The 27,975-nt window shown below is 36.9% G+C and overlaps 1 protein-coding gene across 1 annotated transcript; it reads right to left on the reverse strand.

Annotated features, from left to right (window-relative positions):
- Window positions 1-1,661: 1,661 nt before the first annotated feature.
- OTUD6B (OTU domain containing 6B) lies at window positions 1,662-27,975 on the reverse strand. Its single transcript, XM_027856960.1, has 7 exons — window positions 27,808-27,975; window positions 26,942-27,096; window positions 23,368-23,445; window positions 21,424-21,736; window positions 9,677-9,738; window positions 4,658-4,764; window positions 1,662-3,946 (listed from the first exon to the last, which is right to left on the reverse strand). The coding sequence occupies exons 1-7, from the start codon at window positions 27,902-27,904 to the stop codon at window positions 3,862-3,864; spliced, it is 897 nt and encodes a 298-aa protein (XP_027712761.1). The 5' UTR covers window positions 27,905-27,975; the 3' UTR covers window positions 1,662-3,861.

Consider the following 27,975-nt stretch of genomic DNA (forward strand, 5'->3'; position numbering starts at 1 on the left):
GAGTACCGTTATCTGATTGAGGCACGAGGGCCTTAAGACAAAGGAGGGCAACAGCAACTTATTCAAACACCAGTAACAGGGGCAAAAGAAAATACTTGGTGACTGGGGTCCTTGGAGGCTTGACTGGGTGCACACTCAGCATCAATTTCTTTGCTACATTCCACAATATGAAGTCAGAAAATATTCTGCAAGTGTGGCTGGTGCCTGGTTAGGCCTGGTATTTGAGACCCTGCTCAAGAGGTTCAGGTGGCAACAAGTCTAGTGTGTGAGGCTCTGGTCCTGGTGGCAAGAAGTCTGAAAATTTGATAGTTACAGAGAGTTGAATGTGGTTGACTTTCTTTTTAAAATTAATTTATTTTTAGTATTCAACATTCATTTCATAAGCTTTTGAGTTTTAAATTTTCCTCCCCTCCCCCCCTTCTCCAAAACAACGTGCAATCTGATATAGGCTCTACATATACATTCCTATTAAACATATTTTCACATTAGTCATGTGGTAAAGAAGAATTAGAACCAATAGGAGGAACCATGAGAAAGAAGAAACAAAACAGAAGAAAAAAAAAGAGCAAATAGTATACTTCAATCTGCATTCAGACTCCATAGTTTTTTTCTCTGGATGTGGACAGCATTTTCCATCATGAGTCTTTTGGAGATGTCTTAGATCCTTGCATTGCTGAGAAGGGCTAAGTGTTATGGTTGACTTTCTAAATAAGAAAAAACAGCTGACTGGCTCCATGGCAAAAGCTTTGGTCCTGGTCAAGGTTATTGTAGCAAAGTTCTCAGACAACGGTTATGGAAGACTGAGGGATTTATGGATTTCCTCACCCTTCTAATACGATATGGCCACACCTACTAAATGCAGAGCCCTGTGCTAGGTACAAAGGTAGACACAAAGTTTAGATAAAACATGGTTCCTACCCAGTGGTCCTTGAACTCTAAAAGAAGGGCAAACTATAAGGGTCAGTCTATGCTTGAATAGTAGTCATCATCATTCTCTAAAGTTTCAAAAGATTTCTTTGTATATATTTACATGTGTGTAAAGAAAAAAAAAACAGCCCTCTCAAAGGCAATTTTTTAGGATGGAAACACAGGTTACTTTAAATAAGTCTCAGGACACCAGAGAGCAATCAGTAATAAAAATCAGTTTTACCTGGCAATACAATATACACTGTATACACTGTAAAAATGTAAATTATTTCTGATCACTTCAGATTCGCTTTCAGCTGGCTCATGTTAACCTGCACTGAGAAGATAAATATATTAATAATGGTGTACATATTAGCATTTGCCTCCAAATTGTTCTGACTGAATCCCTATTTTCTCCCTTCCATTAGATGAGGAGTCCCAATTAACGTCCCCTAAATGAATCTTCACCAATCTAAGAAATCTTAAAAAACTCACCTGGTGCGTGAAAATCTAGTTTAAATGGTCATTCACTATTCAATATTTACCCCTAATATATTCTGCCAAGAAGCTGTGTTCTCATATTTCTGCAAATCCTAAATCCTTTAAAAGAACACGATTCTTTGTAATCTCTATTGTTCTTAATTATGTCTTGATAAAACAAAGGCTGAGTAAATTTCTAGAGCAAAATGATCTTTTCTATGTTCCTCAATTCTAACCAAGTTAAGGAAATGACAGTTTCAACAAACAAGTTTTATTTGATTCATTCATCTTTTATTATTCTTTTGGCAAGCCTCATAATATGAGCAAAACTATATTGCTCGCAATAATTAAACACATTCTTTTACTTTATACAAGTTGTAAACATAATAAAGTGGATAAAATACTTGGACAAAGACATATTCCAGAACTCTGACATACCCCTTTCTGCTCCAAGTTAAGGACAAAGGAAACCCTATGAAGCTCCAATTAGACCAGATTTTATATCATACAAAAACCTAAATTAGCACATATGTTGCACTTAATCAACATCTGTCATTATTTAAACTTTGATTTTTAGGTTAATACTTAAATGATGGTAAGTAATGTTGAATCAAAATACAAATTCTATTAAAAAAACAAAAAACATCTCCCAATAGAAATCTTGTTCATGTCTGCTTTTTAAAATCCCATGAACAAGACAATATTCATCTCATGATAAAAATGTGATAGCTACCAAATGAAAAATTGCTTTTAAACCTTTTAAACCTATTTGGATAACCTACTTTGCCTGTCATGTTTCATGATATCAAATTCATATGAATATTACTGCTTAAAAGTTATAGAGATTACTTAGAAAAAACAGGTCAAAAGCATTAATACTTTAAAATTCCATTCTTTTGTATATTTTTTACTCAAAAAGCATTTATTTTAAATCATATAAACTTCAGTTATCTACAAAAAAGTTCTGCATATTGGGCAAATATACACAAAGATTATTAATTTGAGGTTGACATTGCATTGGTATTCACTCTTCCAAAAAACAAATATACAAAACAAAAGTTATTTGCACTTGCCTTTTTGTAGAGCAAATGATGCATTTACATAAAGGATTTAGGAGCACCATCTAAATATGGATCCTCTTATGGCATGTTGCACTTTGGGATAAGAGAGATCCATCTTTTATAACTGAACATACTACATATTACAGGGCAACGGGCTCCCAACTGGTAACTTTACATTTTACCCATAACTGAATTATAACCAATCCTCTAATGCTCAATTAATGGAAAGCTAACATAATACAGTAAAATGGATCAAGTAAGTAGGGCTTTTAAGAAAAGCAGGAAGCTTAAAAAAAGGCAAAGTGGAATTGAAGATGTGAGCATGGTTAATTCAGACATTTTGATCATGAGACCTAGTCTCTTCCTTATTTTGTACAGGAGAAGAAAAACAGAAGCAGTCAATATTTCCCTAAAGAATCAATTGGGTAGAATGATGAGATCGCAAGCCATGTGTGGAGAAATGAAACTAAATTTTTTGCAGAAAAGGCAAACCAAACTGAGGAGTTATGGAGGAAGGTTAGGAGTTAGCTGTGATAGCAGCTGAACATTCAAGAGTAAAGCAATACAAAGCACATGGATAAGTTTTTAAGATAATCATAAATGTATAACATTAATTCCAGAGTCTAAACCTTTAAAAATAGCAATAAATATCTAATGAATTAAGATACATATGTCTAAAAGCTTACTTGGGGGGAAAAAATTCAGTAATTACAGACGTTTTTAAAAAAATCACAAGTGTCACACTTTAGGCATAAACTGTTAGGTGTCCTTGACTTTGATTTACACCTGCATAAACACTATGAAATTCTTGATTACTCAAGCATGCTCTTAGTAGTACCTTAATTTTATAAAAATAACATTGTGGAGAAAATTCAGATCATTCTATCAATAATACTCAGGCTATAAGCATTCAAACTCATCTGAAAGGAGTATTAGAATTCACTATCACCACTGCCACACAATTGCTGAGTATTCACATTTTCAAGAGTTAGACTGAGACACTAAAAGCTTTTTACTAACAATTAAAAAATATGACCATTTTAAATTTATACCACGTTAGAGGAAATCTATTTTAGAATACAATAAATACCAATATTTGGAGGCTTTGTCCTCAACCTGCTCTGCCTATGCTGCTCTCACACGATGCAACCAAAACAACTTTTTAAAATGCCACTAAGTGGAGACTAGAGTTTATTTCTGATGTGTGTTCAAAATCCATTAGTAGCTTTGCAAAAAAAAAAAAAAAAAAGAGGAAGAAAGAGGAGGAAGGAGAAGAAAAAGGAGAGAGGAGGAAGAAAAAAGAATTAAAAAAAAGAAAAGATTCAATTCCCTTTGGAATAGTCCAGGCCTTCATATGAATGCCCAGATTGTCATACTGCACAGAACCAATATATAATTGTACAAACTTCATAAACTAGCTACCATTTTCAGTAGCTGTGTCCATCAGTTGTTTCACAGAATTATAATGCTCTCCTAAGCCATATGCATGTCTCATATATCTGGGGGGAAAAAAGAGAGATTGCTATTATTAAATACTAGTTTAAGTAAAAAAAAGAATGGATGTGCCAATGGTTTCCAATGTGGAAGTCAAGAACTAAGTAACTGTTCAGTACAGTACCATTTAATGCATAAGATAATTTAGTTAATAAATTGCTTAAGAATTAACCAACTCCAGAAATGCCTGACATAAAATAAAAAGCAGGATACAGTTTACTAATACAGTGCATTGGTTTGGTAATTTTACATACTATATATATGGTGGAAGGGTGAGAAAGAGTCAAAACAATGAAATATTGAATGCCAAAAAAATTTGGAGTTCTCCTTATCTGAGACAGAAACAATTCCCTTCTTCCATGATGGACGTAACTTACCTTGTTCCTAACCTAATACTAATAATAAACAACTTATCAAATTTTCCATGTTACTTACCAAACAAAAGATTAGTATGTCATTTTAAAATACGTACACAAGTACATCTAAAATAATGAACTTTGAATAATTCATGTGGTAACATATACACTACCACTTTAAAACTTAAGTCCTAAAGTATTTGAGCTCTTTAGAAATGGCACTATTCCTGAATCAAACATACAAAATGCTGCTCAGTGTTTAATCTATCAACGAACAATAAAATATTTACCAATCTACATTCTAAGCACTTTCTATTACTAAACATAAGCTAAACTGAGTAAAAGTATTTGGATACTTACACAAGTGTTAAAGGTTTGTTTGAATATTCTTCACCCACTACAATCGGAGGAGAATCTGCTTGTATTACTTCTATTGGTGTTTGTAAAATGTGAGACAGAGCTCTTAGCTTTAATAAAGAAAAAGTGTATTGATAAGAAAAACTGAAATTCTGAGCTTACTCATTACCACACATCATTAAAGTAGGTTTTTAAGGGAGAAATGGAGAAGAAATGAAGATTTAACAAATACTGAAAACCAACTACGCAAGGTATTCTTGCTAAGCATTTCTAGGAACATTAAAATACACCAGGCTTAAACATTTACCGTCAAGAATCTAGTAATAAAGAGATTTACCCATTTTAGTAACTTTAGTAAAACAAACCAGGGCTTCAAGTCTGATAAAGACTATGAAGAGTTGTGAATAGCCTTCAGGATGTGGAAGAGATATATTTCTAGTTTCCTGGATCCACATATTGAAACTCCTTTCCCACTAAAATAGGTTAATCAATTGAATATCTAGTCTGAGGCATGGCCCATTTGCAAGCTTGGTGCATTTAATAGAAAGGAAAAAATTACATTCCTCACTGGACCATATTTAAGCCTATGCTGGCTTTTCCTTTGTAGGTTATTCCTCTGAAGAAGTCCTTTTTCTTTCTTTTTTTTTTTGGTGGGGGTGAAGGGGTGAGGATGGGGAGTGACATAGGAAGCTTGTGATAAAATCATTAGTTTGTTATTACAGGTGAAAATTGTTTTTGTTAAGATCATGTGTTTAAAGTATTAGAATATTAAAGAATGAGACTTTAAGAGTTTGAAGAAACCTTGACAGACATCTAGTCCAGTTCATACAAAAATAAGTCCCTCTGTAACAAACCCAACACATGGTCAATCAGTCTCTGCTTGTACTATAAAACTGCAAAAGAGTATTCCAGTAAAGTACCACGTGTGAAAGCCAACTCAAATGGAATTTAGTAAGGGTTAGAGCACGAAATCTCCAACTTTTAAAGAGAGAAAACCCCAAGTGAAAGGAAGCCTCTAGGGCTTTAAATGGTCCAGATTTAAGACCAACATGGGCCAGGCCTGGGTTAGGCTGCTCAGTGCTAGTAGCTAGAGGCAAAGAAGCCAAAACAACAGCAGGGATTCTTAACCTTTTTTGTGTTCCAGAGCCCTCTGGAAGTCAGGTGACTTTCATTCTCAAAATGTTTTCAAATGTATACAATACAGAGGATTACAAAAGAAGCTAATTATATTGAAATAGTTATCAATACCTACATATATTTGTTGGTGAGGCAATTAGGGTTAAGTGACTTGCTGAGGGTCACATAGGCCAAATCTGAACTCAGGTCCTCCTGACTGCAAGGCCAGTGCTCTATCCACTGTACCACCTAGCTGCCCTCAAAATACATATTTTTTAAGAAGGTCACAGACCCCAGGTTAAGAACCTGCATCTTGTCAACATTGGCTAGGATTTATGCTTCAGATTACTTAATCTGGACTATAGGAAAGATTAGATTTTCCTTTGCTGAAGTTAAGCAAAGTTAGCAAGGATTAAACTGAAGGAGATCCTTACATTTAAAACCTTTGCTTTCATACCTCACTTAGTTTTATTTTACTTTTCCTGATTTTTAAAAGCCCTAATGATGTCTCTCTTTAAAGGAAGGAGGACTCTGGTCCAGCCTCAACCAGGAGTTTCCTGAAAGAACCAGAGCAGTCCAAGGCTGAAGCTATTGTTTGGTACCAGAAGAATTACAATCAACCTCATGGATAGAGGTTTGGTAATCCCAGTAACAAAAGCATTTCTGGGCCTCCCAATGATATCACTTTACAGGGCCTATATATTGACTTTTTTTTAAAAGGCAAGGGGAAAAATAAACCTTTTCAACATTGCTAAGATGGCATGAGCCCATTAGGAAAGTTTTAGCAACACTGAAATTTCAATAAGCTGAATTCTGCTTTTATAAATTTTTTAAAATCAAAATTACACAATTAAGCCTTCTGGGTTATCATGTAAAAATGATAAAAAAATTCCAATTAATCAATTAACAAGCATGTATTATTAGAGGCAGCTAGAGTGCTAGCTGGACTTGGGAGAAAGACCTAAGTTCGAATACTATTTCAAGAGCTTACAACTGTGTAATTCTGGCCAAGTCCCTTAATTTTTCTTAGCCTCAATTTCCTCATTTGCAAAATGGGGATAATAATAGCATCTCCCTCCCAGGGTTGTTGTGATGATCAAACGAGATAATATATATAAAGCCCTTTGCAAACCTTAAAGTGCTGTATAAAAGCTAGTTATTATGTTTTAAGTGCTTCTTACATTTCCTGCACCAACTCCTGTCCATCTACTACTCATCTACAAACTGATCTTAACGTTCAGATCTGACTATGTTACCCCCCCATTCAATAAATGCCAGTGTTTTCCATCACTTTCAAGATCAAATATAAAATGGCTCTTAAAGCTCTTCATAATCTGGCTACTGCTTTACCTTTCTAGTGTTCTCACAAATTATATCCTTCCATGGACTTTATAGTCCAGTGACATTGGCTTCCTTGCTATTCCTTGTACAAGATATTCCATCTCTAGACACCATGCAGTTTTACTATCTGTGCTCCATGTCTGGAACTCTCTCCCTCCTCATACCTTCATCTCCTACCTTCCTTAAGTCTCAGCTAAATTACTACCTTCTGCAAGAAGCCATTCCCACTTCTCTTTAAAATCAGTCTCTCTCCTCTGAGATTGTCTCTAATTCAACCTGTTTATATCTTATACTTAGTTGTTTGCATGTTCTTTCCCCCATTAGACTGTAAGCTCCTTGAAACCAGGTATTGTTCTTGCCTTTCCTTGTATCCCCAGTGCTTAGCATACACAATACCTGACACATAGAAGGCATTTATTAAAGGTTTACTGACTAATACTGTGGATACAAAAAAAAAACCCAAAACACCCCACAAAAACTGTGTATGCCCTCACAGAGTTTACATTCTAACAGAAGAGACAAATAAAGATATACTGCTACAAACAAGATAATAGCCAAGTGGTAGCCTTAGAAGGGAAAGCACTTAGAAGTCAAGGGGATGGGGAAAGCCTTCCTGTAGGTGGTACTTGAGCTGAGTAATAAACAAAGATGGGAGGTTCTCCAAAGCAGAGGTTAAGAGGGAGAGTATTCCAGGTATGGGGAGCAGCAGGTGAAAAGGTAAGCTGGCCAATGTGCTGGACCACAGAGTTCATGGAAGGGAATATGTGTTAAAAGACTGGAAAAATAAGAAAGGATTATGTTGTGAAGAGTTTTCAGTGCTAAAGAGTTTATATTTGATCCTAAAGTTAACAGGGAGTTACTGGAGTTTTGTTGTTGTTTAGTTGTTTTTCAGTAGTATATGACTCTTTGTGACCTCTTGGCAAAGATACTGGAGTGGTTTGCCATCTCCTTCTCCAGCTCATTTTACAGATGAGTAATTGAGGTAAACAGGGTTAAGTGACTTTCCCAGGGTCACACAGCTAGAAAGTGTCTGAGGCCAGATCTGAACTCATGAGTCTTTTCTGACTTCAGGCCTGGCACTTTGTCCACTGTGATACCTTGCCTGTCCTCTCCCTTCCCTCTCCCCCTCCCCTACTGGAGTTTATTATCTAGGTGACATTTACTCATAAATTATCTCATTTGATCTTCAAATCTCAAGTATAATTATTTTTACAATTTTTACAATTTTACAATAATTTTTACAAATTAGGAAACTAAGGTTAGAGAAGTAAAATGACCTTTATTATAACTAAAAACTTCTGCCAACAGGCTGATCACTAAAGAAGTTGCTTAAACTTATGCTGAAATGTCCTTACTGTGTCCTTTGAATTCCATCTCTAATGAGGAATCCCCTTAATTGCAATGGAAAGAGGACTAAATTTGGAGTCAGAACGCCTGGGTTCAAATGTCAAGTCTGCCGCCTATTAACTATGTGACCTTAGACAAGTAACTTAAGGAAATGGAAGCCTAGAGAGGTCAAGTATAAAAGAAAGAGGCTGGACAAGATTACCTCTAAAGTCCTTTGGAGCTATAAATCCTATTATCCTGCAAATGTCTAATTTTCAAATAAATCCTGAAGGACAACTTCAAGCATTTCAATTAATCCTAATGTTGTCTTGCAGCATTCACTGTTTTAAAAAACCCCCGGAGGGTTTAGAATTAAACTTCCAGTAATATTAATAGTCTATAAACAGCAAAGAAGTCATCTACTAAACTAATGAATTCAGCTCCCTCTGGTGGCTCACAAGAACTAAATAACCACTAAGTTCACATCTTCAAACATGTTTTTTTCAATGAAAACAGAAAGAAATATTAAAGATAAATATGCATGTTAAAAGAGCATTTAAGATTATCAATCATTTGGTCAACTATGCTTTTACGTGAGGCTGGAAGACAGCATTAAAATAAACAACTATAGGTAAAATCCTGTTACAACTTATCCCAAGAGACCGACCAAATTCTCTTATTTTATTTCAATTATGTTATGTCAAATATATAAGTGAGGTATCACAGATGGGGTTTTGAAATCCTTTCCTGACACAATTTTTGGTTAAGTGGAATTTGATTTGTAATTTCCCTAAAAAAGCTGCTTCTACTACTTATTTGTAATGGTGGTGTGACTTTTCCCAATAGTTACTACACTCGGCTGGGCCAACAGGGTAGATATTCCTAAAATTAAATGAACTCTGCACTTCTGTCACTCAAGGATACCAAATATATTGTCAGAACTGGACAACTGGAAAAACTTAAGCAGATACAATGCCAGCAGAGAAATCTTCCAGTATATTATTTATAATGAAACTTTATTTAATCTTCCCCCAAGGTACATACTTTAATCAAAGGCATAAAAACATCAGCCTTTCCCTATTAGGATGGTACAGTAAGGAATATAACTTATTTGATGAAAAGTGAATCTTTAAAGTGGAATTGGGACAGTTTGAACAGCATGCCTAAAAATAAATGATTGGATTTTAAAATCATTTAACAGATCCACTATATACAACCACTGTGAATAATCATACTTACCTCAAGCTGACCTCCCCATGCAGCTGTGTTTACAATATCATCACAGTACTTTCCAAACTCTTCTATAAAAAGGAATAAAATAGTTCAGAGTATATAACTTTATAATTTTCATTTATAAATGTTAAGATTCAATTCAATTCAAAGGTCACATTTATTAAGAATCTACGTACAAGGCATTATGCTAGGCACTGCAGATACAAAAAGTGGAAACCAAGAGACATGACAAATACCCTGCTCTCAAAGATCTTACAATCTAAGGAGGGACAAGACACATGATCAGATAACCACCACACATGGTAAGTGAAACAAATGCAAAAGAGAGCCAAACAAATTGCTATGAAAATATGATGAGACAGAGAGAGAGAGACTGACTTCACTAGAGGGCAGGAAGTCAGTGAAGACTTCCTAGAGGAGGTGGTACTTTGAAAGGTGAAGCTTCAACAGATGGAAGGAGAAAGTTAGAGGGAAGAAGTAGAGGAGACATGAAGAGAGCTTAAGTAAAGGCAATGAAAAGTAGCAAGACTACTAGATGGCAGCACAACAGAACACAGGATTGCTGATTTAGAAAACTAGAAGGAACCTCAGACGTTATCTACTCCAATCTTCTCATTTCACAGATGAGGGAAAGTGAGGCCTAAGAAGGCTTGCCCATGGTCACACAAGTATCAGAGGTGACATCTGAAGCCAAGTCCTGTGACTGCTCTAGAACTAGTGTTCATTCCGCTACACTACTCTGCTTCCCAGAGAGTAGTTCAGTTTAGCTGAAATGTAGACTATGTGAACAGTTGTAGTATCAGATGAAGATGTGGAGGCAGACTGGAACCCAGAACATAAGGGAATAAATACCAGGACTATGAGTTTGCACTTTATCTGACAGGTAATAGGGAGCCACTAAAAATTTACAAGTAAGACAAAACACAATGAGAGTAGTGTACTAAAGGAAGATGCTTTGGGAAATGGTGTGAAGAATGGGTTCAAATGGAGATATACCTGGAAGCAGGAAGACCAGTTTGGTAGTCTATAATTATCTTAATGAGAAGCACAGTATAGTGCAAAGAGGGCTCAATTTGGAGTCTGAGTACCTATGTCTGAATTACAAAGTTGCCAGTTATTACCTGCTGGAGGTACGTCATTTTTACTTCTCTAGGCTTCAGTTTTCTTGATTATGAAATCAGGGGATTGGACAGAATGATCGAAGATCCCTTCCAGTTCTAGATCCTATGATCCTATTAGAAAGGATGATGGCCTTAATTAAGAACTGTTAACACTGAGAATGAAGGATGCAAGAGATATAAGGGACAGCTCCTTCAGAGTAGGGATTATCTCCACCACCTAAACACAGAGGCACTCGACAAATGCCTGCTGGCTGACTAGTTGAAGAGAAATCACTCAGCCAGAACAAGCAGGTTACTGATGATATGTGGGGTGAGGGGGAGAAAAGAGTCAAAGATAACTCTGACATTACAAGCTTTGGTGACTGGGAGATGGATGGTAGTGCCATCAGCAGAGATAATGAAACTTTGTGCGTGAGGTTTATTTTGTTTTTTGGTAGGGAGGTGAATCAGGGAGAAGAAGGTCAGAAGAAGGTAGAATGATGAGTTAAATTTCTGACATGTTCAGTTTGATGTGTCCCTTAGGTGAAAATATCCAGCTGGCAATTGAAAAACAGAATGAGAGCTTCTGGAAAGAGACTGGTCTGGAACTATAGACACGGATGTTAGCTGCAGAGAAGTGAAAAATGAAGCCATGAGAATGGATAGTATCACAAAAACAAAAAGCGCAAAAAGAAGGAATGCAAGAATGGAATTCTGAGGTATAAGCATGTTTAAAGGCATAAATGAAGACAAAACGATAAAGAGGCAATAAGATGGAGAAGGAGAAGTCAAAGAGGTAGGAGAAAAACTGAATCTAGTTTCATGGAAGCTAAGAGACACTGTGTTATCAACAAAGTGGAAGTGAGCCATAGTGTCAAATGCTACAGAAAGAGGTAAAGGAGATTTAGTGGGGAAAAAAGGAGCACTGCATTTAACACTAAGGAGGGCATTACCTGCGAGAGAGGGGCTTCAGTATGGTAATGGGAATGTCAGATTTTAAAGGTTTAAGGAGTAAATTAGTAGTGAAAAATGGAGTCACTATCCAGTGTTTGCCTTCCTACTATTAATGGCCTTGAATAGAGAGTCTTGCAAAAAGTGAGATATGAGCTAAGTCTTGAAGAACATCAAGAATGCCACTATAGCTAGATCACTGAGTACAGAGAAGGGAACAACAAAGACAAAAAGAGAATGGAATGGTAGGAATGGATCAGATTGTGAAGGATTCTAAAAGCTAAATAATGGATTTCATATTGGACACTGGAGACAATAGGGAGCCACTGGAGTTTATTGGGGGTGAGAGGGAGGCAATGATATGGTCGTACCTGTGCTTTAGGAAGATCACTTTTGGCATCTAAATGGAGGATCAATTGGAGTAGAGAGAGATAAAACAGGGAGAACAACCTTATAGTGGTCTAGGAGTGAGATGATGAAGGCCTACAAGGGTGGTGGCCGAGTCGATTTTAAAAAACGGGCATAGACAGATGTGTAGGCAGAAATGACAATACTTGGCAACAGACTGGACATGTGGAGTGATGGTAGTGAAGAGTGGAGGAGGACACTTAGGTTGGGAGCATGAGTGATTGGGACGATGGTGATGGCCTCAACAATAACAGTGAAACTGGAAAGGGGGATATTTTGAGGGAAAGATAACAAATTTTCTTTCAGATACGAGATATCCATGGGACATCCAGAATGAGATATCAAGTAGACAACCACTAGAAGACTAGAGATCAGAAGTGAGGTTAGTGATGAATAGATATGAGAATCAACTGCTTTAAAATGATAATTTAATCTGTGGGAATTCATGAAATTGCCAAGCCAGATATTATAGGGGGAGAAGAGAAGAGGGTTAAGGACAGATACTTTGGGGACACCCATGGTTAAGCGAGTAATCAGACTAGTAGGTGGGGAAACAGGAGAGAGCAGTGTCATGAAAACCTAGAAAGGAGAGAGTATCCAGGAGAAGAGGATGAATGAGAGTTTCGAAGGCTGCTGAGAGGTTCAGAAGAGTTAGTACTGAGTAAAGGCCATTAGATTTGTCAATTAAGAAATCACTGGTAACTTTGGAGAGAGCAATTTCAGTTGAATGACGAGTAAGACTACAGAATTTAGTAGAGAAGGTGGAATAAATATAAGAGAAAAAGGTCCAGGATGACTGATGGTTTCTAAATAGTGGGCAATGAAGCTGGGGACAGGTATGGGAGTGGGGGAAAAGCACCAAACCACCAGAGATGGTTTACAGAGAACTTTGTAGGCTAAATCAGCTCTGTTCAGAATGGCAGTGTGACAGTGTTCCACAGCTTAATCCTCCATGCACTTATTTACCATTTGATTTCCTAGGTGAACTCACAAGAGCTGAGCTGTGGAGGGATAGGCTCTTCAGTTGGGGCACTCTCAATTCCTTATGAAGTCACCTAAGTTCTGCCCTCCATATTAGAATTTAAGTCACTCCAGCTACACACCCTCTCCCACTGCTAAGGTCCTAAGACAAACTGTCTGAAGCTTATGTGCTTTGTTCCTTCAGATTTGGTTACCAGGGACCTTGACTCTACCATAAACTTTTCTAGACATCCTCATTCTGTTTACCTCCTACAGAAACAATCAGTGTGTGGGGCAGCTAGGTGGCGCAGTGGATAGAGTACTGGCCCTTTGGTCAGGAGGACCCAAGTTCAAATTCAGCCTCAGACACTAGCTATGTGACCCCGGGCAAGTCACTCAACCCCAATTGCCTCACCAAAAAACAAAACAACAGTGTGTATTCATTCCCCCCCTTTAGTGTTTTCTCCATTTGAGCCCAATATCTCCATTGCAAAAAAGCAAAATACAGTAGAAGCCTATTAAAATGTGGTAGTTAATATCTAGGCCCAGGTGCATTACAAGCCAAACTGTAAAATCAAATTATAGAATCAGCGCCAGATATCACAGTAGGGGAATAGGTAGAGCAAGCCACAGATCTAGATCCCTTCACCAGAAGTAGTGTCCTCATCATGCCCTCCCTCCTTTCCATCTTTGAAGTATTCATCTATTTACTAGCAGTGACAGTTCCACCCCACAGAAAGGGCCCCCTGGCCCTTTGTTGTGATCATAGAACTACAAGGATTTAAGATACTATCAAGTCCAACCTATTCTTGAAGGGGAATCCTGTACAATGTCCCCAACAGTTAAATTACTCTTCCTGACTTCAAAAATTCCATCAAGGGACAAGTTGCCAGTGGGCAATGTCTTTGCTTCTGTATTGTATTCTCAGCACTGGATGCAGTGCTTATCTATTCACTTCACATCACAGTGCTTGTCATATCAGCATCCGACACTGGCCCACTTTCTTAATAACACCAGTCTCTCAGCTTCTAAGAAATTAGATCCAGCTTTCCTCCTACCTCGGTGACCTCTCCTTCTCTGCTAACTTTACTACCTCTTCCATTTCTGTCTTCCTTTATGCCATTAAGCATGGTTTCTACCACTGCTAATGCCTTCTCTCTGAGATTACCTTCCATTTACCCTATGAATGCATGTGTATATGTGTAATTTGAATGTTGCACCTCCATTAGAATGTAAGCTTCTCGACAGCAGAGACTATAGAACCTTTCTTTATATCTCCAGCATCTTAACACATAGTATGAGCTTAATTAATGCCTGTTGACTGACACCTCACAATGAAACCTGGCTTTTCCCTGAGGACTCCTCAGATGCTTATTTTGCTACTTCCTGCAGTTGGCATACTCCTTTCTTCACCACTGTCACTTTCAGGTCCCTTCTATGCCATCCCTTAATATCCCTTTCATATGAACCTCATGCCATGAAAATACAGGACTTTTTTTAAAAAGTGAGTTATTGATATCTCATTCTTACAGATGGTCATTTCAGGAAATAACTCTCCTTCCCCAATGAAACTTTCCTTTAAAAAAAAAAAAAGGAAAAAGAAAAATACCCAATATAGGGACTACATCTGACAATGTATATAACATTCTGTCCTTAATAGTCTTCTACCATGCCATAAAGACATGTTTCGTTATCTGTTCTGAGACCATTTTAATTTTTTTCAGTTTTTTAAAGATTCCTTTCATTTACATTATTGTGATCATTGAGTATACTCTTTTGGATCATTGTATGTATTCTTTTGGCTCCACTTATTTTGTGAACAATATATTGCTGGTAATATTTCCATATTACGCTTTTGATATTCAATTCTCCTTCTCTACTGACCCTCTTGCACATTTCTCCATGACTATAACACCTAGCAAATAGTCTTCTCATACATTTGTACCAAGGGCAGCTAGTTGCACACTGGAAAGAGTGCCTAGCATAAGGAAGATTTTTATTCCTGGGTTCAAATCTGGCCTCAGACACTTATTAGCTGTGTGACCCTGGGAAGTCACTTAACCTTGTTTGCCTCAGTTTGCTCGTCTGTAAAATGAGCTGGAGAGGGAAATGGCAAACCACTTAAGAATCTTTGCCAAGAAAAGCCCAAATGGGGTCACCAAGAGTCGGACACAACTGAAAAGGACTGAACAATAACACCTATACCCCTGCTGTCAGCCTGAATTTAAAATCCATGTTGATGACCTTTACAGCACCACATGTTCACAGTTCTTTGAACACCTCAACTTCTATGAGCTTCTCATTCTAAACCCTATCATTACTCACAAGTGGTCTATCTCCAAAATTCTGAACTTTGAAATTTCCCTTTCGGACCACAATTTCTTATCCTTCCTTACTCCTTCTATACCTATTTTAATTCTCATTCTGACCATCTTCCTTATTTTTTTCCATTCCTGTATCAGCCAATCCTGTCCTAGCATCACCTTCCTCACTATCCAGTCTTATTCTTGTGGTCAACTTCTTTAGTCCTATCATTCAGTTTTTAATCCTATGTTCTCTTAGCAGTACAGGGTACTGAAAAGATCAGTGGATTTAGAAGGGCTGGGATTGAATCCTCTGACACGAATGTGATGATGATAAAGGCTCTTAAACTGTCTAGGTCTTAGTTTCCTTGTCTAGAAAATGTTAGCATCCCAGCTCTAAATCTATGCGTAACCTGTCACCATTTTCTCTATGCTAAAACTTAACCTTAGGCAATTTCTGCCATTCACTTCCTCTGCTCTTCCTCTAAAGCTAAAGAATCCTGTTGGAAGAATGAAATTATGTTGGGTCCACAAGGAATTCAAGCAAAATACTAAATTAAATTTAGTATTTAGCTATCCCTCATAGCTTTGTGTCACATATACAAATATGAAAAGTATGCCATTTGTGAAGACATCAATAAAGTCAACTGGGCCTTCAATGCTGTATGATTACCTTTTTATTCCTCTATCGTTTGAATCCATCACAATCCTCACAATGGCTATTCTAAACCCCTCTTTTCTCAGAGATGACCAATGTGTTAATTTGTTTTGTCTAATTGTATGCATTTGTTGTGAGAGTTCCACTAAGAAGCAGAACAACTGGGAAATGACAGTGATGTCACAAAACAAAAGAGCATCAATAAATGATTTTTTAATCCATAAAAGTTCTAATAAGGACTTCTCTTTTGTTCTTCTCTATAACAACTACATATGCACACTTAAAAATAAATTGTGACATTGTCAAGACAACTTTTATTATGTCTACAAAAAGTGTGTGACATTTATTAGCATGAGTAATGCTGCTAATTCTGTAGGAGCTAAATGAAAATGAAACTAACAACCAAAATAACTGTATCTGCCAGTGTTGTACACTTTGTACACAAAGTCTCCCACATTTCCTTTGAAAGAAGGTGCATTTTTTTATCTCTTCTTGAGGCCAAGACTAGTCATTTCAATTACACATTGTTTAGTGTCATTAGAATACATAAATATAAATTCAGTTATGGATAACTGAGTAATTTTTCTCATATAACTCCAATTTGTTTTCTAGAATGACTGGACCAATTCACAAGTCCTCTAGTAATGTTACTGAGTGTATTTACCTTCATACAGCCCTTCCAACAATGACTATTTTCATTTTTTGGCAACCGTAACAATTTGCTGAGAGTGAAGAGAACCCTCTAAATTGTTTTAATTGGCATTTTACTCATGAATGATTTGAAGAAGTCTTTCATATGACTGCATATACTTTTGCAAATCTCTCTGAAAACTGTTCATATCTACTACTGAATAATTTCCCTTCATGATTTCTACCTGGAACTTTTAGGTTTTTCTCTGCACCAGCACAATGATTCTTTTAGTATGCTAATTGCTAAAGTGACAGATAACTGATATTTTACTCTAATACAGCAGGACATACCTCTAATTGTTAGGTATTTAACAAAAGCATTCAACTAAACCATCCTTTTCAATTATCAGTTATCTTAAAATAAATCAGAGTTTTCTGGCATAGTTTCACAAGGGATTAGAATGGGCAAATTCTTGTGGTTCTATTTACTCTGCAACAGAAGTTTCATTAATTTTTCAAAAAAACTTCAAGGTGATACATTACGACCTATCTCCTCTAGTTGATTCAGCATTAATAATCATGCCTCAATGCCTCTTTTTAGTAATCATGAAACAGCAAAAGCTGTCTGGATTGAAAGTAAGGATGAGATGTTGTCTGATTGGGTCAAAGAACAGCGAGACTGCTTATTACAATACTTCCCTCATTTTGGACACTCTATCTTTCCTCAATTCAGCCTAGCACTACAATAAATTTGTTTTGTTTTGTTTTTTTGGACTGCCACATTGTACCTATTGACTTATTTTGGCTTGCACTCCACTTAAAACCTCCATGGTTTCTCCATGGACCTTCTTTTTTCAAAGGAAATGCTATCTAGCTCTAGCTCCTCCATCTTATAGAGATTTAAAAAAATTAATTTTATATTTTTAAGATTTTACATACAACAAAATATTAAATATTACCTTATTATACTGAACTTAATGTTCTAACCTTTCAAAATGGTTATCTAATGTGTTAGCTATCCCTCATAGCTTTGTGTCACATATACAAATATGAAAAGTATGCCATTTGTGAAGACATCAATAACAATGTTCAGTATTTTAGGGGCCACCTACTTCCAACGTGACCATTGCTAACTACTTTGGATCCAACCATTCAATCTGTTCTGATTCCACCTAACTGTATGATCACCTAGCCCAAAGCTTTGCCATAATACTAGATCTACTAATACTGTTATCAAATACTTCGATAAAATCTAGGTATTAGCATTTCTTAAGGGCCTCCAATAGGCCAAAAGCTGTGCCAAACACTGGGGATATAAAGAAAGGAAAAAGACAGTACCCAGCTCTCAAGTAGCTCAGTCTAATGACTATTTATAACCTGTTTTGATATAGCCAGTCTGGCTCTTTGTGATGACCACTTACATTTTTAGATATTCACTAACCATCTCCTTTTATTTTGGCCAGGAATCAGAGTAAAGTTCACTGGCCTACAGTTTTCAGACTACTCTTTCTGAAAATCAGAATAATGTCTTTTTCCAGTTCTGCAGTAACTTTTTATTCTCCACAATCAGTGGATCAACAATTACATCTGCCAGTTCTTTCAGTACCTGAGGATGTAATTTGTCTGGGGCAAGTAACATGAATCCATTTAAGGCAGTTAGGTGCTCTCTTAATATCTCATTTATTTTGAGCACCAATTCAGTAATCATCAATTTTGTTTTGTCTTTTTAGTCCAAAGATTAGTCTCCATGGAAAGAAAGACATAGAGTTAAGTAGCCCCATCTTCTGTCTTCTTTTATCATCACTACATCCACCCCCAAGCAGTAGTCCTAACCTCTCTTCAATGTTCCTCTTTCCCCCAATATAGCTAAAAAATCTCTTTTGTTATCCTTAGATTTCCTCAGTAGCACATTCTAACTTTCAGCACTACTGATGCTATTCCTAAAGGTTCTGTGCCACCATTCTGTATTTATCCTTCATTACTTGACCTCGTTTCCTTCTTTTTCCTCATTTCACATTACTTCCCTTCACATGTGTTCCAAGCAAAATACTATAAGCTCTTTCAATGTCATCTCCCACATCCATGTATTCACATAAACCATTCCGCATGTCTAGAATGCCCTACTCCCTCCCTGAGAGTAGTATTAGCTGCTCTCTGGGGAACCAACTTGCCAACTGGAGCAGAAGTTAGGGAATCCTATTATTTCTTCTTCCTTCACCACACATGGTCCGTTTCATCACTTGGGACACCATATCATTACATGTGGGTGCTCTGTCCACAGGAATATAATTTTTGGTTGCTTATATTTTGTAAGAAATTTGGAGGTTTAGGGGCTAGATTTTTTGCTAATTTTAATTTTATTCTTTTTTCCCCCAAAAAGCTGGGACAATTTACATTTTTGGCCTGTGCAATTTTTATTTATGATACAGCTCTGAAAAAAACAGGTTTCTAAAAAGCCCATTGTGTGTTTCAAATGGAGCTACTGGAATAGCCTTTAAACCCAAATAACTTTGGCTTCATTGAATGGCCAAAAATAGCCTCCAGCTCAAGCTTCTGTGGCTCATTGTTTAGATTTTGATGACTTAGAATGAGTGTAAATAGCAATTGTTTTCTGTTCTGGCTAGAAACTATGAGAGTCTAACCCTCCCAGATTGATATTTTTGTGATAATAAATTAGACCATTTTTTGTCTCAATTCTAACCTAGTTCTTAAGTCACCGAATGAGCCTTGCCTCAGACAAACTGAGACCTGGGAAAGATTTTATTCTAAAAAGGTCAAGGTTACCCACTGCATCCTGCGCCATCATCAGTCCTCTTGACTTTTGTCTAGCCACGGGATCTGATGACTCACTCTTGTGATGTCATTGGTCCCTTTTGAGAAAGAAGGAAGGACAAACAACATCCTTTCAGAATCTGTCTCATCCTTTCAAAGTTCAGCAGGAGTACCATATCTTCTACAAGGTCTTCTTTAATCCTGAATCCTTAGCATTCTCTCCCTCTTCAAAACTATTTTGATATCTCCCTTGTCTCCATTATACCTCCTACCTCCTATTAAGCTTAGCTCTTCATGCTATATGTCCTCTTCTCTCTACTCTCATGGTCACTGTCCTAGCACCTTTCTCCAGGACTATTATAACATCCTCCTAATACTTCTTCCAACCACCAATCTCTATCTTCCAGCCACTCCTTACATTACTGCCAAAGTAATTTTCCTCAAGGATACTCAAAACCAGTGACTCATTGGCTCCAGGATAAAAATATCATTTAAAACCCTCCACAATATAACTCCCCACAATAGTTCTATTCTTATTTAATATTATTCCCCTTTGTGCCCTTTCTATTCAAACTAGCTTGCTAGCTATTCCCTACACACAAGAGTCCAGATCCTGCTCCATAGCTTTGTAGCAAGGCCCTCCCATATCAGCTTCTGGTAACTCTCTCCTCACCTCCACCTCTTAGAATCAATCCATAGCTGCCTTCAAAGAACAGCTCACATGTCACCTCCAACACAAGGCTTTTCCTGATCCCCCAGTAAATAGTACTATATTCCTCTTTAAAATTGTGTATTTAATCATTTTTCAGTCTTGTCTGACTCTTCATAACCCTATTTGAGACGTTCTTAGCAAAGACACTGGAATGGTTTGCATTTCTTTCTCCAGTTCGTTTTACAGATGAGGAAACTGACATGAACAGGGTTGACACACAGGTAGTAAGTGTCTGAGGTCACATTTGAACTCAGGAAGATGGGTCTTCCCGACTTCAGATCTGTGTCAACTATCCACTCCTATTTAAAATTACTTTGTATAATTTTGCATATACTTTGTATCACTTACCTATCTATATTTTGTTTCCCTCAAGTCAAATCAGGAAAGGAATTGTTTAATTTTTCTTTTTATCTCCAGAACTTAAAATAGTGTCTTGAACACAGCAGGTTCTTAATGTTTGTTGAAATGAAATAGTTTGAGGTGGCATGCTCCATTAACAAAACTTTACGAACAAATGACTAACTTATCTTTATCCAAGTTAGGATACAAACATACTAGGAATGTGTTAAGAAGCATGAAAACCCTTGAAGTTTTGACCTTACGTATACATTTAATTCTTGATTTTCCACAAAAATGGATACAAATGGTAATGCAAAAATATTAAAGCACTGATGTCTGGCTTTAGAATGTTGATTAATCTGTAGATTTATTTTCCTAATCATTTTTTACTTAGACTAAAATTAAATCTGTGCTCCTTAAACACATGGGTCAAATAAACAAAGCCATTTGGGGGAAAGAGATGTAGGATTTGCCTTTTTTCCACATGCATCAAAAACTGAAGATACAATCATCAGCAAGGATTCCTTCCAGCAGCTTTTAGGAAGAGAATGTATTCTTGTGTTTTAGGTCCTCACCAGCATACAGATACGAATCCTGGTACAAAGGTAGCAGTCTATAAGCCTTTCAGATAATGATTAATTCTATTCCTATTTCATCCCCACACAAAATGAGGAATGTACTTTTTCTTCTTAACAGCTAACCACATGAAAAAATTATTTTGATAGTGCTATACCTACTAACATCTATAATTATGTGCTATACATAACAAATAAATATTGAGACATTATAGTATTTAGGTTATAATGATTTTTCCTACAGGGATAAATTTGAGTAGGGGATAGAATATATAATCCTTTCACACAATATTTATTTTAAAGAGAAAGCACAATAGAGAACGCAAATTATACTAAAATGTTTACCTGGAGTATATGTATCTCCCGTATTGGGATTCGTTAAGAATGGCAGGAAGTCTTCTACATGGTTTTGCATATATTCAGCAGTTTGACTTCTTAAAGTAGCTACAGTCAGGGGGCACTCCTGTTCCTTCAGCTGGTCTTCAACAGCTCGATACATACAGTGGCCATCTGATGGAATCTGTTTAATCTCTAAATGTCTAGCAGCTAAAATTCGTGCAAGTTTCTGATTTTCTAGATGTCTGGCTCCAGATAAGTTTTCAATTTCAGCTTCTGCTATCCTTTCTTCTCTTTCCTTCTCCAACGCAGCTTTCTTCTCCTAAGGCATAGTGGGGGGAGGGGGCGGGAGTAAGACCAACTCTCAATTATTTAGGGACTGATTATATATAATGAGGAATGTATAAGTCTCTCATTATTTATTATAACAGTACAAAAAATCTGAACCTCTCCTCAAGTTACAGAATTTTATGGTTGAAAAGAACTTTTACAGACCATCTAGTCCAACTCAAATCCTTTTAAAAAAATCTATGTTAAGCCTGTCAGTGATCAAACTGCTTTTTACTTACAGATTTCAAAGTACTGATGGTCTCATGACCTGTTCCCAATCTACAATGAGTACAATAGTGTCAGATCTAAGCCTTAGGCTAATCTATGCCTCCTGACTGTCTGCTTCATATCACAAGACCATAAAATGCTAAGATCTTCATGGTGCAAGACATTCCTCTTGCCTACTGATATATCCAACCAAAGAAGCATTTGTATCTTCTTGTATATCTAATACTCAAAATTTAAAAGAACCTTGTATTGTTTGGCCTGAACCAAAGTTTTGCAAAGAATGTGAAATAAAATTAAATTCTACAAATTTAACCATTTGTTAGCTCTTCTAATGAAAGGTTTTAAAATTTGGGGAAGGGATGCAGTAAGGAATAATAATGCCTCTCAATCAAGATACCCACATGAAGAAAAACAGGAATAGAACAGCACAACTTCCAAGTCAATTAACTGAATAGCAGTGGAATTTCCCTAATATAAATGGTCTCTTTTGAAATAAAAAAGGTGTAAGAGGGAAATAGGAATTCTCCTAAGCACTGAATTAAACATATTTGTACGTAAAGAATCAGACTTTGAAGTCAGAAGACCTAGATAATTCTAGCTCTATCAATTATAAGATATATATAATTTACCATTAGTATCAGCTTCCTCATCTGTAAAAAAGATATCAACTTCTCAAAAAAAAAAAAAGAGGTAAAAAGCTCAAATGAACTAAATATATGAGAAAGTACTTTGAAAACTTTAAAATCAGAATATAAACATAAGGTATTATTAACATATTTGTCAAAAGTTCAACTCTCTTACCTTCACCTCTAAAGATGGATCCTCTGAATGCTACTGGAAGAAATCTCCTAGTCATAAGATTTCTTGCAGAAACAAAATTTTAAGCCTACATGGGTAAATTTTAGCTGTTTGTGACAAACAGTCCTCAACGATAGGGCACTTTTAATGTTGTTCTTCATGAAGAGACCACTCTATGCTGAATATAGTACAAAAAGCAAGACTGGAATAAGTCTAAACACTCCCTCTTAGCTATCCAACCCTATCTTTTCACTACTTTTCCAGGTATCTTGCTGTACCCAAAATATATCATGCTCATGCATACTTCTGTTTCTGTCCCTGCTATCTTCCCTGAGTATTTACTATGCTTTTTAATACAAAAACCCAACTGCACCCCCACAATGATATATCTCATATCTGAGTTCCTAAAGCACTTAAGAGTTTGCACCACACAATCTACCATTTGTATACTGCCTTGAAGCATTCCCTAGTTATTCCCTTGCAGAGAGAAAACACTTGAATCTGCAATCAAATTGTAAGTTCTTTAAGGACATAAACAATATTTCTTTGTTGAACACAGCAGACATTTAATAAATACTTGATAAATTTGATTCATACCCGCCTCTTCTGTGCTTTTGATATCCGAGGCTGCTGATTCTCAATATCCAAACTTGCAATGTTAACAACAGAGTCTATCTAATGAAAAACAAAAGCATTCATAGTTTATGGAAAATTATTAACAGATTAAATAATACTCTAAAACTGTTTTTATGCATTTTTAAAAAAAGAGAAGCTAGTTAATCACAGCTTCAATTTGAGAAAAAGCACCAAATACTATGATGGTGTTACTTTATTTTTACATCTCATCTGCACAAGAACTCCTAGGAGCTTTATTTCTGGATTCCAAACAGTTAAATTATATCAGTTTGTTAATCTAAAAATTATAAAACTGTGGCAGTCAGGGCCTCAGTTCATCTAGCTTTTATAATCTATGAAAAGACACACAAAGCTAGAGCATTTTTATTGATAACCATATTATATATTTAATACTAACATCCAGTTTACCTAATGTAATATATCTAGAAATCTAACATTTACCCTTTTCCAAAAAAATGCCCCAATTTTATCACACTAAGATTACAGTATTTCTTCAAAACAGTGCAACCAAGTTGTGGCAAATCATAGTCTTAGTCTTCTTTGCTTACTAGCAGAAATCCTTGCTTAAAAACTCTTGCTTCTGGGGGCAGCTAGGTGGCGTGGTGGATAGAGCTCCAGTCTTGGAGTCTGAAGGACCTGAATTCAAATCAGGCCTCAGACACTTGACACTTATTGGCTTCGTGACTCTGGGTAAGTCATTTCACCCCAAATGCCTCACCAAAAAGCAGAAAAACAAAAACAACAAAAAAACAACTCTTGCTTGCTATATGAGATGCATGAAAACTCATCAGAGAAAGTTCTGCTGAAATTATCTGAAGTGCCATTATTTAATTGTTACAAAGCAGAGGGTCTGCAAACTATGGCTTGTGGGTCAACTCCTGCCTGTGGCCATATTTTTTATGGTAATATTTTTAAATGAAGTTTTTTATATGTAAAAAACTAAAGCTTAGAGTATTTTTTTAAATTTTTAAATAGTCTTATTATATTCAAAAATATAAAAACCATTCTTAGCTTGTGAGCATCAGTTTGCTGATCTCCCCTCCAAGAAAATACTTGGAGTTTAGGGGGTCTAGAAAACCAAGACTACTTCTATTACCAAAGACTACCCATGGACCTCTTTTCCTTTTAAAAGGTTTGAATTCCAACACACAACTGTAATTTGACTTAAGTGCATCATTTGAACCTGTTACGACCATCTTCAAAAGGAAGACACTTAGAGGGAAAAGGAGAAAACAGAAGGGTCTATTTCTAAATGTGCTTTCTAAGCTTTCCCAATTTACCTTCCTTTACCTATAAATTGCTGATAAGACACAAGCAGTCAAGGAAGAACAACAAAGCAAACCTGTCCAGCAGCTTTTTTTTTTAACTTATAATCTTGGACAAAATCACAAGCATCACAACTTTAGAAAAAGGATATAAATGAAAGGCTAGATATTTGTACAAGTCTTACCTTCCCTATTACAGAGGAACTTCTATGAAGACAAGGATAAGTCCATGTCTTTGTATGCCCCATTATGCCTGGCCCAGTGCCCTCCACATAGCAGGAGCTATATAAATTATTTAAATGAGTAAAAGACTATAGCCTAGCAAAAGTAAACTCTCGTTTTTGTTATTGTCACTCCTTAATATTATAGATCTATTAACCCTCATGGCACTTTTGCTTGATGCTGGGGATACTCAAACAAATAAAATGCAGTCTATATGCTCAAGATTACAATTTTATAGATGTAGAAAATCAGAGACAAATATAGAGTTGTAAATGCATGGGCCAGCCAAGTGAGACATAGTTTCCAGCAGGGAAAAAAATAAGGGATGTTTCAAGAATAATAGATCAACTCAGCATTAAAAGGTCTGAAAGGATCTCAACGGGGAGGGAGATGTGAGAAGGCATGTCAGCAAAAACAAAAACATAAGCAGTCCAGAATAAATTCAGGGAACTATCAGTATTTTAGTTTGGCTGGAATACAATATGTAAGAGGGTGAGTAGTGAGAATGCTGGAAAGGAAGGATGGTAGTGAAGATCCTTTAATGGCATAATAAAGTGTTTACATATGATTCTGTAAGCAAGAAGAAACCACCAGCCAGGGGAAACAGATAATCACCAAAAATTCACATTAGGAAAATTAAGATGGCAGAAGAATACAGACTGGACTACAGAGGTGAAAGAAAAGAGACAAGGGAGCAGTTGGTAGGAAAGAGCTACCCAGAAACAGAAAGAATTAGGTTTAAGCCACAGAATAAAACACCATAGCTAAAACTTACCAGAGCAATTTGACTCCCTTCTAAAAGCCAGGTTAATGTCAAATATTCATGTATAGTTTCAGAAATATACATTTTAACATCCATACCTGACCTGTTGAAATTAACTGGAAAATTTGATGACTAGATCAGCTGATGATAAAAGCAGTACCCAAAAAATGAAGGTTGTCAATATAACACTCTATTAAGTCCCAAGGCCCCCTGGAGAGTAATGCTGTCATACCAAGAGGACTACACCAAGACTCTCTTCCTCCTGAGTTAAAATAATACTTTTTAACCTCTCTTACTGTTCTTTAACATAATAACCTTATATTAAAGTTATCTGAATGTCTCATCTTTCCTCCTAGATTGTAAAACACATGAAGGGAGGAATGACCTCTCATTCTTCAGATTCTGTAATGGCAGGAATTATGTCTTATTCTTCTTTGTATCACCTTCAATAAAGACCAAAATGCCTTGCACAGAGTAGATATTCAACTGTTGAATGAATAATTCAGTATTGCAACAGTAGCATGGATAGAAGAACTGTTAAGAATGAAAACTGAAGACAGTTTAAAAATGTACAACATTTTAAAGTTATGGTGGGGTTTTTTCTTTAAACACTTTTGATGCTAGATTGTATTAGAAATAGAGGTTGACAGATAGGGATGTTGACAACAGTAACTTACTATTTAAAATCCTTCTGTTGATCTACTTTTTACAATCATTATTGTATCCATGTTAAGAGCCAAATTTCTTGAAAAAAAAAAAGAAGTCTTTTCTTTGCTTAAACTTCCATACCACAAAGAAGAAAGTATGGTGCCACTATAGAACTGTTGGTATTCAAACGTCAATTAGAGTCAGCCTTGAAGTCAGGAAGAGTTTAGTTTGAATCCTGCATCAGAGAGCTTACTAGTATTGTGATCCCGGAAAAATAATTTAACTTTTCTCAGCTTCATCTGTAAAATGTGTATACTAGAAGTACCTACCTCACAGGATTGTTATTAGCCTCACAATGTAACATATGAAAATACCTTGCAAACCTTAAAGTGCTATATTAAAGTTAGCTTATCATTAGATTTTAAGTTCCTTGAAGACAGGAACCATGTTCTCAGTGTCTAGAATAGTGTTTTACACGTGCAGGGCTGTTTTTGATGAACCATGAAATTGTAATCCATGTATTGGTTTCCTGGTGTTTTTGCCATTCCTGTGCCTTTCTGCAACACACATCCTACAAAAGCATTAAATGGTAAGACCAAGCTATAAACAAAGCCAGATGGGATATACCGTCACACACCTCATTCTCCGCATGTGAAGTCAGCTTCAAATGCTCCAGTTCTTCTTTGTGTCTCTGTTCCATTTCTCCTTCCAATTTAGCAACATCCTCAATCAATTGCTTCCTCCTCTTTTTGTCGTTCTTGGGAACAACATTTTTCATACTTTGAATTTTGGCTGAAGAGACACCAATAACGGTTGATTAGAGTCCCAAGAAGAGAAAAGTAAAAAAGGAGAATGGGACAAGCTTGTAGAAGCAAGCACACTCAGCGGATCTTAGGAGATACAAGTTCTTGCTGCAAAGCGTTTTTACCTCTGTGGGCCATCCCTTAAGTATAAAATGATGGGGGTAGGGGACTGGAATACTGGACTTCTATCTTTCCTTCGGTCTTAACTCTTCTGCAAATGTGACAGTTAAGCAGTATTGAGGGGAGAATAAAGAAAGGTGGTTGGTGAGAAAAACACAGAATTCACTAACCAGCGAACCAGAATGGGCAAGTACAGAAACCCGCCGGACTAAAAAGAAGAAACCAAAGACACGTGACAGAATCGCTTTGGACTAAGGACAACCGCTTTGGTGCCCCAGAATCTACATAACCTCGGCAAATCATTCCCGGTCTCAGTTTCCACCTACGCAAAATGAGCGGGCTGGACCAGATCCCAAGCCTACCATACTGTGGCTAGTAGCTAAAGGCAGGTCCTCAGGATCCGGTTTTTATTTTGGGGAGGGGGTAAGGGGAGAAGAGGGAGAGGGAAAGACAGCTGCTCCGACCAGGCCTGGAGGTTTCCTCCGGGGTAGCTCAGCCCCGCACCCCGTCCCAGGGAGGGAGGGGAGGCGGTGAGGGAAGATAGCGGCGGCTGAGAGGCCCCCCTGGATTCCCAGCTCACCCTGCAGCTCCTTCTTCTCCTTCCGATGCCGCTTCAACAACTGATCTTGTTTTTCTTCCTCCTCTTCAGGCAGCTCCTCAGCAGTGACTGCCTCCATGACGACCGCCAGGCGCGGCAGAGCCGGCACTTTCCAATCTTCACCCCTTCAACCCCTCACCTCTGACCCCG

Source organism: Vombatus ursinus, unplaced genomic scaffold (assembly GCF_900497805.2).
Source record: "Vombatus ursinus unplaced genomic scaffold, bare-nosed wombat genome assembly UNPS02011767.1, whole genome shotgun sequence".
Taxonomy (NCBI): Eukaryota; Metazoa; Chordata; class Mammalia; order Diprotodontia; family Vombatidae; genus Vombatus; species Vombatus ursinus.